The 12287-nt window shown below is 42.7% G+C and overlaps 1 protein-coding gene across 8 annotated transcripts in view; it reads left to right on the forward strand.

The window, feature by feature from the left end:
- PRLR (prolactin receptor) overlaps positions 1-12287 on the forward strand; it is a 134178-nt gene that overhangs the window by 106194 nt on the left and 15697 nt on the right. For 2 of the 8 annotated variants that reach the window (XM_036225551.1, XM_036225549.1), the window contains exons 3-4: positions 4987-5243; positions 9934-10313. In XM_036225551.1, the coding sequence (XP_036081444.1) occupies positions 10244-10313 (70 nt within the window). In that variant the 5' untranslated portion in view covers positions 4987-5243; positions 9934-10243. The remainder of the gene's footprint in view (positions 1-4986; positions 5244-9933; positions 10314-12287) is intronic. The other 6 variants (XM_036225555.1, XM_036225552.1, XM_036225550.1 and 3 more) reach the window with 5 other exon arrangements.

Genomic DNA, 12287 nt, shown 5'->3' on the forward strand with positions numbered 1-12287 from the left:
ATTGTCATTATTATCAATTTTTAAACTACCCAATATAGATAAAGTATGACTTCTCTCAACTACATATTTCAATGATTAACAGTCTTTCAGAGGATAACATCCTTACCAACCTCTCTCTAAATGTAACTGACACCTAATACATTTTGTTCGTTCAAAACCACTTTTTTGAATACTTTCTACACATTGAGCTTTGTGTTAAGTATGAGGAATGTAGAAGAAAAACATATTCGACACAGTTTTTGACATCAATAAACTTCCAGCCTTGGAAGGTGAGAAGAAAAAGAAAAACCAATCAGGATTCATCATCAGTTCTGTGATAGGGTCAGGTCCTGGATGCTGTCCAGGTAGGGCATCCTCCACTTTTGGAAGACACAAGGAAGTCCTTTCCTAAAGGAAGGAAAGCTGAAACTGAGGAGAAGGAGGCAGTTGGGCTTTTGATTGAGTGGCCATGTGCCAATCCTATTGCTTCTGAAATAATATTGAGAAAGCACATATTTCTATCAGTTATATTCCTGCATAGAAAGAGAACCATTTGGCGGTGGAGGTGGGGAAGAGGGGAGTGAAGCCTTTAACACCACATGGAGAGATGTCCTCCTTGGGGATGTCCTTTGGGGAACAGTAGATGGTTATAATTTTTGTAGAAATCAGCCTGATATTTTTAGTCAACGAGATATGAAAGCTGAGTCTAAGAGCAGAATTGTTTGGAATTATAGAAGAGATTTTAGAGGGGTGCATAAGAAAGATAGAGGGGCAAGACATGGCAACTGAGAGAGAGAGGAACCTTGGAGGAGATGAGAGATGCCTACTAACTATCTACCGTAAAATGTGCTGCTACCTGTCTACCCACAAAATTCTTGTTCTTGTTAGTACATGAAGTGATACAGGGCTGCATGCAGCCTCCAGATGGGTGGAGAGTGATAACTAGGCTGCCTGTTGGAGGCAATCACACCTGCTTTACTCATCCTTCACTCGGTGAGCATGTAAAAGCTACCGTGTGCTCAGGAAACAAAAGAAGGGGGTTCTAATGGGGTCTTTTAGGCTATAAAGACATTCAGAAATGGGTTCCAGAAATCCAGATGTGGATTAGCTCCTCTGCTTAAGCACATCCATGAAAAGCATCCCATGCCATTTGTATTTTGACTTGTAAATAAACTGACAATTAACAGAACTGCAAGTATAAGCAAAGCAGCAAACTTCTCTTCCAAATTATATTGTTCTTGTGGTAATATTAAAATTAATTTCTGTCTCTAAAGTTTAACTGAGCAGCATTGGAATGTGACAATAGGATGTCTACCAGGCTAAGGATGAAAAATTATTGTGCGTTATCTTCCAAGTAGAGTGTTTACAAAGATAAGGAGAAATTATTGAGAAATCTAGAGAGAGAAACTTTCACAATTGACAATAGCACTTGTCTTTTAAGATGTGAAGCATAGTATATATTATTTTTCTAAGTGCATTTGTCTTACTTTGAGATACAGAAATGCATCACTATGCAAAGCTCACTTATCTAGCAACCACATTTCAGTCTCTTTTGGTACCCTCTGTCCCTGAGTTCAAATTAACGCACATGAATCGCTTTATTGAAGAAATCAATAAGATCTCAGAACATATTCCCCAGTAATATGGAGAGCTATTGATTAATGGGAAGAATGAGTTGCAGAGCTCAAAGTAAAGTGCTCTTTCAGTGGATCTGTGACTCAGAATCATGTATTATATAAAGCTTCATAAAAATGGTCAGTCAGTCAGTCAGTTACCCAACACGTGTTATTGAACACCTATTGAGATGGGAGCCGAATATGTAGAGGGAGCCAGACAGAGATTACTCTGAGACTTTGATGATGGTGTTCAAAATGGAAGCCAGATGTCAGAGGTTTTCTTCTTATTCTGAGCTCTTCTACCTGGTTAAATATAGTAGCTACGGTATAAACTAAACTGTACTAACTCTCTGGATTGTCCCTGGATTAGTCGGGCTAAGGCTAGTCATTATAACACCAGCCTTTCTGTATCTCAGAAGCTGAAGAGTCAAAGCTTAATTTCTCACTCATATCACAGTCCAGTGGACATCAGCAGGGGATGAATGATCCTCCCATCTACTAGCTGTACGAAGCCCTTAGGATCTTGAAGTCCTCAACTTCATATTCTTCTGTCCAGTAAAGGATCAGAAAGAGAGGGAATGAAAATGTATGAGAAGTTTTAAAGACCAGGACTAGACTAGAAGGGTATCATTTCCGCTCACTTTCAGAACCCACAATTCAATCACCCAAACCCATCTTACTACACAGGAACCAATGAGGTAAACTTTAACTGTGTGCCTGGAAAGAAAAGGAGAACCAAATTCTGATGGATACCAGAAGCTTTTGCTACTCTTGTAATCTCCCAGGGTTCTAACTGAAATGAGTGGAGGAGGGGGAAGGGGAGGGGAAGAAAGTAGGAATTAGAGAAGAAAAATGTTTTTGACACATTCTTGAGAATTTCTTCTTAGACTTGCGACTTTCTCAGATGTGCACACAGCCCAGTCTCAATGCTCTAAGGATTTCTCATCAGACACTTGGTCAAGGCATTTTATTTTTCCAGGCCTCAGTTGACCTATAGGTAGAAGTGAGAGTTTAGATGAGAATTCTTTCAAGTTTTTTGGCTCCTTTCATATCCAAAATGCCATGATTCTAGAACTCCTGCTGTTCACTTCCTCCTGAGAGAAATAATCAGGGTGCCAGAGAAGCAATGCCAATAGGCCAATAATTTTTTAATTTCATTTTAACTTCTCACTTCCCAAGTCCAAGTTTCTAGAAATTAAAATATATGAAATAGACAAGCTTGTTACCAATACGATAGTGTTTTGTTTTGTTTTGTTTTGTTTTATGGCAAAATAAAGTCGTTTTGAGATTTGGATGAATGAACAGCACATTCACATACACAGATATAACACTCACAGAGCTCCCCCCTGTGAAAAAAATAATCTTGTTTGAACCACCTAACAATTTTCTCCTACTCTTCCTGGCCTGTATTAGTCAGTTTGGCAATGGTAACAAACAATGCTGTCTCAGAGGCTTGCAACATTCACTTTTTGCTCACTTTACATAAGGATGATGAATCAGCTGCAGGTTGGCCACAGCTCTGCTAATTTTGGCTGGGCTCATCCGGGCTCTTCTGGGCTACTCTGTCTTCTCATTTTAGAACCCAGACCGAGGGAGTAGCCACTATCTGGAACGTTCTGAGAATACGTGGAGAACAAGAGCAAGAAGGCCTAAGTCAAACCATGCTATTGTATTTAAAGCTTCTGGTTAGATATAGCAAAAGCAATCACAACCACTCGCATTCATTGGCCAAAGTTTTTCATCCAGCCAAGTCCAAAGTCATTGAGGTGGGATGTGTACACCTCCCACTGGATGGATGCATATGGCCAATGAAAATGGGTGGGGATATGTAATCCCTGGGAGGAAACAAATAGCCGGGGACAATAGTCCAGTCTGCAGACAGCCCCACCACCTCCACTGAAATTATAGATGTGGCATTTCTCATTGCAAGGAAGTCACTCTCCCTCTCTCCTTCTGCTGTGGAGAGTTCTTGGGTTGGAGAGAGTTAGGAAGGAGAAGCAATCAGCAATGGGGGAATGGAGGGATTTAAGCAAACATTTGTATAGTTCTCATTATAGACTGGGCACTATTTTAAGCTCATCACAAATGCTAACTCATTTAACTTTCATCCTAGCTCTATGAGGTTAGTCCTAGCATTAATCCCATTTTACAGATGAGGAAATTAAGACACAGAGAAGTTATATAATTTGCCTGTGATCACACATCTAGTAAGTGTAAGAAACAGGATTCCAACTCAGATAACCTTGCTCCAAAATCCCTATTTCTTAAACACTAAAAAGGGAAGCAAAATGGGAGAATTCTAGCGCCATTGATCAGCTGGTTCCTGATACACTGCAATTTCAGAGAGCAAAGAAACCGAGAGCCTTTGGAAGGGGCAGATATTATTTCAATAAGACATGACAAATATGTTTTTCTGAACACGCACACAACCGAATGCTGCAAGATCATTAGGATATAGTGCACTGTCTCAGACACGTTCTTGCATTATCTCTTCTCTCATGAAACTTACAGCCTAGTGAAAGGAGACACACTATCAACAAATAAATATGGGGAAAGTGTCATAGGTCAGATGACAGGAAGTGCTGTGGAGAACAGTCAGGTGGGACAGGAGAATGAGGAATGTGGAGCGATACTGAAGATGAGTTGAATCTGAAGACAGTGATCAATGAAGGCATGCTGACAAGGTGACATTTGAGCAATGGCCTGAAAGAGGGGAGAGGGATAGATTTCTGATGAGCGAATATACATGAATACTCAAGAAGATTTAGCTATCCCAGCGAGACCTAGAAATAAATTAATTAATTAAAAGATTGCTCATTACTTACACCTGGACCAGGCCACCCTTTTTCCTGACATAACTCAAGCTGATCTTCTGGTTAAGCCCCCCCTCACATGGCTGCAGCCACTCCCAATTCCACCAAAAGATCTCCTGTAGGACAGAAGGGGGCATGACCATAATCTTTGAATGGCCACGCAATGTTTTTTTTGATTGGGAACGCACAGGGGTTATGTAGTGGCAATTGTTCCCATTGTTGGGGTACCGGGTGAGAGGAGGGGAGTTGATCTTTGCTGGTGTTATTGGTGTCCTGTGTGCCCACGCACATAAGACGATAGGGAAGTGAGCTAGATGTGAAAGAAGACAGAGCTAACAGAACTACTGGGCAATGAGTAAATGAGAAAATGAGAAACTCTTTGAGCTTCAGTTTTCTCATCTGTGAAAGAGGAGCAATGCTGTACTAATGCCAACAACAAAAAATAGCTTTGCTGCCCACTGCACAGGGTTATTATAAGAATAAAGTACGATAATGATGTGAAAGGACTTTGTAAATTTTAGGTAACCATGTTAATAAAAGTTTATCATTTTATCTTTGACATTGCTAATCTGAGGCAGGTCTCAGAGTTTAAACAGTGGATTCGCAAGTCTTCTGTGTGAAGGTGGACAGTGCCGGTTACCTCTCTGAGCTTCAGTTTCTTCTGACAGATGGAGCCTCCCAGAAGAGGCATTATCATCAGGTGACATCATGCTGACCAGCGGTTCCCAGCCATGGCTTTCCATGGGAATCATCTGGAGGGCTTTTTTTAAATGACGGTGTACCAGTGGGCCCAACTCTGAACCAATTGATCAGAATCTCCAGGGACAAGGCACAGGTATCAGTACTTTTAAGATGTGGTTCTACTGTGAAACTAATTGTTTCTAAGTAGTTCTACTTGAAAACCACAGATGTCTGTGCAATCGCTTTGTAAACTGCAAAGCATAACCTTCAATTTATGGGTGTTTTTAATTATTCTTAATTGATTGGTGATCTCGCGAGGGGCTAGTTTCTCTGAAAATTAAACCAATGTGCATTTTCCACCATCTGTTCAAAATGTGCCCTGGCAGAGAGAATTGAAATTCCCCCAGGTCCTATTCTTGCCTTCAAGCCAAGCAGGCTGAGTGAAAACCAGCCTCTGTCAGATCAAAGATGCTGCTGGGATGCTGAGCCAGTGAGTGCGGTTGGTGTAATCAGATTTGGAAGTGATTCCTTCAGCCACAGGGAAGCACTCAGCATTCTGTTTCATTAAAGTGACTCCAGTGCAAAGGTGCATAAATCACAGTGTGGCAATTTACCCAAGTTAGAGCACAAGCCAGAGATCATTCTAGTGAAGTCCTCTTATGTGGAACCAGTCCTGAGTTAGCTCCGATCTGTACGAACGCTCTCTCTGCTAATCCTCCTGTGGTGAAGGCTGCCTGCTAATCCTGTTGTAGCAGGCAGCCTTCACCACACACGGCACCATCCCTCCTGCAGGGTGCTTCTTCACAGAGCACAAAGTCTTCCAGAAGTTCTTCCCTCAATGAGATCTCTGGGAAAGGAGGTAGAGGGAGTATCTGGAATCCCAGGTGGGCATTTTCCATCAGCCTCTATACTATGTCTGATAACTTTCACATAGCCACGACGTTCTGACTAAATGGGTGGGCTCTGATGTGACGGTCATTTTATATAGAAGTGATTCCCTTCTGCAAAGTTCTGGATGTTTCTCACCAAAGGATATATCGAAACAAGAAATAAGATGAAAACTTTATTGAGAAGCAATAAAAAGTAAAACTTGATAATTGCAGTGATAAACAATTAATAATGATGAATGACCACACAAGCAAGGGTCCATCCCACTCTTAATGTTCATAGCCAAAAGCGTAAATACGTGGTCTGGCTATGGACAGATAAACACTTGGTTACTATGGGCACGTGTAGCACTTGAAGAGCTAGAACATTCATCGCCCCGCCCTCAGCTAGGGTTCTCTTAGTACTTACTACATGCCCACCTTCGATGTCTGCATCAAAGACAGAATACTAAGCTGGCTCCAAGTCTCGCGCCTAATAATGCTAGCGTAGGAGGATGCCCTCCCGCACAGTTTCATCCCACGTGTTAGGGTCTTGTGCTGCTTTTTCACCTTTAGGGCTTCATTGATTCACGTGTTCATTCTTCAGTCAGTCATTGGCCACTGACTTTGGGCAGAGCTCATATAAAGGCCTTAATCTCGAGCCTGTGAAATCACTAATCCTTCCTGCCGCTTTTCCCACTCTGAGCAGATTATGTCCTCTGCTTTCCAAACTAAATGTTGGTATTCCATATTAAAAAGACAAGCCAGACTCCTGGAAAGCACAGGGAACATGGGGTTCTCTCCCTGTTATTCTAACCTCAACTCATCTAACCCAGGTGCAGCAGCAGGTAGATGTATTTAAAATAGGTTTACAAGAAATGAGACATTTTGCGTTTTTAGGACGAGCAAGGCATTTGAAATTTAATTTGGATTAATCAGGAGATACGGCAGGCAGTGTCCTAACCGTGTATGGTGGAGATCTGAAGTTGGGGAAGAGCACAAAGTGGCTATGGCGTTGGGGGGTGGGGGGCGGCGCAGACAGGGCTTCCTCCCTGAGCATCGATCAGTCCTAGCGAAATCCAAAGTTTGCCAAAAACATCCAGAGTAGAATGAATAAATAAATTATGGTCTTTCATTCAGTGTAATATGGATGAAGATGAATAAAATGAAGCAAAAATGAATTTTGTAAAAGTACATGTAACGACAAGGATGAATTATACAACAACGTGGATTGAAAGAAGCCAGACACACACGCTCAAAAAATGCATATTGTATGATTCTCTCTATATCGAGTCCAAAAGTAGGGAAAACGAACCCGTTAGAAGTCAGGGGAGCAGCTCCTGCTGGGGCGGGTGGGTGGAGATTGAGAGGAGACAGCAGTGCTAGTAGTGTTCTCTTTCTTGACCTGATTGTAACATGAGCATATTTACTTTGTGATAATTTATCGAGCAGAATACTTATGATCTGTGCATGTCATATGTGTGACAGTCATTAAAGAAATCCGGATCTTGGGTTGGGCCGAGCTTGTCCGTGGGAAATGGGCTTTCAAGAGCAAGGCAGAGCCCCCAGAATCTCTGCCTAGCATGTTAGGTCCATTTCTAGAGTCAGGGGAAATGACTCAAAACTCCGAGTAGAACACTGGAGCAGCAGCGGCAAACGAGGCAGGACGAGGTAGGGACTGCACTTGCTTGGGAGATCACCTGACCTCAGGCCTTGGGAGTAAATCTCACAAGATGTGGAGTGGAGATAGCTGGCATTTAGTATTAGCTTCAGTGCTGGTTGGCCAGAACATGCATATGTGTAGACAGTAGAATCTCAGATCTGTTATGTTTAACTCTCAGAAGGCCACACTGCTTCCTCTCCTAAACCACGTCCTTTCTACTGTGAACAGTGGGATCAATACAGACTGTGGGACTGTGGCCCTGATTTTCCAACTAGGGAGAGTGGCATTTATTTCTCAGAAGAGCAAGTTGCCAAGGCAAAAAGTTGCCAGACTTCTTTTTCGACTGTTGGCCTGTGCAAAGAGACTTGGCTTAATGGAAGGTGATGAAGGAAAGCTTTTGGAAAGAGAGTGACTGAACAGGCTTAGCGCTGATGAAAAAGAAGGGGTTTTTGTGGGATCGTACCTCGGTGGGACATAGCAGGATAGGAAGGCGTATTTGAATAAGATAATGGGAGAAGCATGAAGAAAGAAAAGTCTTGGAGGTTTGAGAAGCAAGGGAGCCAGGCAGCTGTTCATGGGACAGGTGTGGGGTTTGCTGACTTGCTACAGACTTGTGCTTTGGTTCCAAGTCTTGCATTTTCAAACCATGGTTATACCCAGGAAGCAAGTGAAAAGCCAAGCCAAGATAATTGTCCTCAGGCGGAGGCATGAGGCTGACTTTTCCTAATTGGACTCCAAATATTTGGAGCCATTTACCACTAAAACCATCACTAAAAGCAGGCTATGGATCCTCTTTGGGTGTTCTAGCCCCAGTCGGGGTAGATAATTTTGATCGAGATCCTGCTCGCAATAGGGCAATGGACTCAGAGAGACAAAAACCAGATTTGTCCCCAGCTTAGTGTCTGTCATCCATAAAAAATGATCAGCGACAGTGGGAGGTGTGCCTAGTGCTAGGAAAAAACAATGTGTGATCAGAGGTAACGTTCAGCATAGCTCCCTTCGGAGTGAGCAGTTGTGATTGTCTTTCTCTCTGAAGGTTTACTGTGGTTGTCCCGCTGGGGGAGGAAGATGCAGAATGTGTCGGGAAATCACTGAAACACAGTAACATAAGTATGTCTAATTGCCTGGCATAGGGGTTTTAAGGCATCAGAAGCACACCTGCCTAGTTACCAAATTTGTAGGCTATTTTAGGAAAACCCAGAGGAAGGGGTTTCTTTTTAGTCCATAAAATACTTACTGAAAGTTTTGGCATTTACTATGGCAGGCATGATTTTAAACCCATTATGAGCCTTTAACGACTTGATTTAAATAAGATGACCCTGAGGGGTTAGATAGGGCAGGCAGTTTAGAATATACAACCGGAGCTCATTTGGAAGAAATCCTGGAAGAGTGACTAGAAGCTCCCCAGAGGATGGCATACAGGAGTCCCACTCGATGGCACCTATGCGTCCCAAACCTCTACTGTCACTAAGACATATTTCTGAGTATGTCTCAGGGAACAGGAGCAGGTGGACAAAACTTCAAAAAGCCCACCGGGTGGTATGCAGCCCGCGGGCAGGTGGGGAACACTGACCAGGAGTGATGGGCAGAGGCTGGTCTTTTGGGGGCTCATCGAATAACGCTTAGTCTTTTCGAATGTCCCCAGATGAGCAGCCTTGCCCCTGGATGTTTTTCCCTTAATTTAAAAAAAAAAAGAGAGAGAGAGAGAGAAAGAAAGACCCATAAAATTTAAAGGAAATGTACGCCATGTGTTTCTGAGAATTTACTCTTCATTCATCAAATCTTTTGTTTTCTGAGTCGTTTGGAGCCTGACAAGACTAATGAGCCCTTTTCAAATGTCTTTTAAAATCTTTTTTTCTTACAAGGACATTCAGAGGCTTTGAAAGTTGTTCCAAGGGTAAAAATAATATTAATAATAAATTGCTCAAAATTCTCAACCCCTGCAGGTTCAAAATTTACTTAACACTCTGAACCCAAGGGACTTGAATTATGACAGGAGTTTGTCATTTCTTGTTTATGGGGCTTTTCCAAAGGAGAGAAAGAAACTACATGCAGATTCACTCGTGTTCACTGTGTGGTTCATAGCCATGCCTATAGCCCAGGACATTTCCAGAAACTTCTTATCCTAAACCTCCAGAGCAAACCCCCTAATTCTGTGGTATCAGTGAGGCCAGGTTGCAGTCACACCGACTTAGGCTGGTGGATCAAAGCCCTCCCAGAACAGTTCTCTGGTAGGGTTTATAACCTATGTCACATTAAATGGGCGATACGTTGTTAGGTGACTGCCGGCCAGAGAGAGAACTATTTTTCTTTAGGGTGTGTACAAAGGAGCCTACCACCATGTGGCTGCCCTTGAACATTGTCATCTGATGACCTCTGGTGGTGGAATTTTTCCCAGCGTGTGTGATCTATGCTTCTGAGCCAAGCCATCCGACCATGTTACATTTGCCTACATTCCTTTCCTCCTGTTTTGTCATTCACATGAAGCAAGGAGAAAGAATCAGTTGCAAACACCCAGAGTAAAGTGGTGCATGTGCCTGACCGGACTGTCATTTCAAAAAAGTTGCCTGATGCCTTCTCTTCCAGCGAACTTCTGATTTCCTCTAGAAAGAGAAGGGAGTCAACATGAAGGAGAATGTGGCATCCACATTTGTTTTCATTTTGCTACTTTTTCTCAACATCAATCTTCTGAATGGTAAGTAAGAGACTGTCCTGCTCTCTAATTCAAATCCTGAGGTGTTTTCAGAAAGGGTGGAGAGTCCATCACAGTCCTCTTGTTATGAGAAATGAAAATGCGCATGCCATTTGCTGCTATTCAGTTATTTGCAAAATGTTTGGCATTAAAACAGATTCAAAAAAATCAGTACAAATGAATTAATGCAATTTACGCAAAAGCTTGTGATTGTGTTCTGACTTTCATCCTTATTCTGGGAGTGCAGTGAAACAGCTCTAATTACCCCATCTCTGTGGGCTTCCAAATTTTCAAATTGAGGGGAGTGATGTTTCCTCCACCTCAAATGAAATAATGTGTGTGAAAACTCTTTGGAAAACTGTTGAGAGACATAAGAGCGTACTGTTACGTGGTGGGAAACAGGTACTGCCAACTCTGTTTTCTGTGCTAATGGAGTGAATGGAGTTCACAGCTGCACTAGACTCTGTGTGTGTGTGTGTGTGTGCGCGCGCGCGCGCATGTGTGTACATGTGTACATTTCTGTGTTTCTAGTATTTCTGGGTATGTATACTTTGGGATATACCTGTGTGTGTATTAACTTCTCCTATGTACCTGATTGCTAATTCTTCTCTGTGTATACCTGTGTATCATCTGCATGTGTACCTCCCTGCATGTGTATATTTCTGAGTGTCTACCAATCTGTACTTCTCTAAGCATGCACCTATTTCTGTGTGGGGTGTGGGTGCATGTTTCTGATATAGGCTCTATGTGGGCATACATGTGTACCTGTGTGTACGGTACCTATACAGCTGTCCTTGTGTTTGTGTGCAACGGATAGTCCAATAATTTTAACTGTCTCCTCTAAAAAGGGTGAAAGGAACATTTGACTAATTGTAATTTCACTACTTTACTGTCTTCTGTTGGGTTTCCTAGAGATACAACTACTAACCAGTGAAACGTGAAAGGGATGAACTTTCAGAGAAAGAGGAAAAGGGAAGCAGGGATCAGTATAATCCACAGGGAAACTTTAAGGACTCAAATAATCAACAGTTGCCCTAACTGGCTTCTGAGTATGCTCGTCATTAACCATAGGGTTTGGGGTTTCTTTAACAAACTCTTTTTTCTACTTCACACATTCCTCCTCAGCCATGACCAAAACAAAAATGAAAACAAAGCTTTTGCTTCACCCTGTGAAGTTATCCAGAAGAAATTTTCCCTAGAAGTGAGCAGTGTTAGACATATTAGCAAAGCCCAGGCTGGCTGCCATGGATCATTTTTTGTGGGGCTGGAAACTGGAGCGTAGCTCATCTCCATTTGACACTTTCAGCCTGGTGTCCTCAGCCCCCGCCCGAGCACTGTGTCATACCAGTGCATTAAATTCTTCTTTCAGAGCAGTTTTGCCAAGGGCCCCTTCTTCCCATCCATGTTATCCTCCAAACTTGCTCTTTCTGATCTGCTGCTCGGCTAGAAGTTCTGATCCCAGAGCTGGCACAAAAGGTAGGGCACAGGTGTGAGAGAAAAGAGAGAGAATACCCTAAGTTACTGAGACCAGCACCTGCCAGCCCTCCTCTCTGCTCTTAAATTCCTGAACCAAGCATGTGGGCATCCAGCTCAGCCAAAAAGAGGATCGATGGGGGTTATGTAGATGGGGGTGGCTCCCTAGCTCAGCAGCGTCAGGGTAAATTCTCAGTGTCACTGATCTCTTCTTCGGACCTGGCAGATAAGGAAGAGAAGAGGAGGACAACTCACCAAGAGCTTTGGGGGTTAGGCAACCTAAAAATTCTATCCCCTTGACATTGAATTGTACATATCACCTCTCTTGGACTTTCTAGCCTCCAACTAGGACTGGATACAGCTCTTAGATAATAATGATAGCTTGTGACCAGGAGAGCAGCTACCCACTTCTGTACTTATTACCATGCCTCCTATCCTAAAAAAGGAGACATAGAATTACGAGGAAGTCCTTCGTCCCTCACCACATAAAGACCCAAGGAGAGA

The sequence above is a fragment of the Rousettus aegyptiacus genome, unplaced genomic scaffold (assembly GCF_014176215.1).
Source record: "Rousettus aegyptiacus isolate mRouAeg1 unplaced genomic scaffold, mRouAeg1.p scaffold_m13_p_8, whole genome shotgun sequence".
Taxonomy (NCBI): domain Eukaryota; kingdom Metazoa; phylum Chordata; class Mammalia; order Chiroptera; family Pteropodidae; genus Rousettus; species Rousettus aegyptiacus.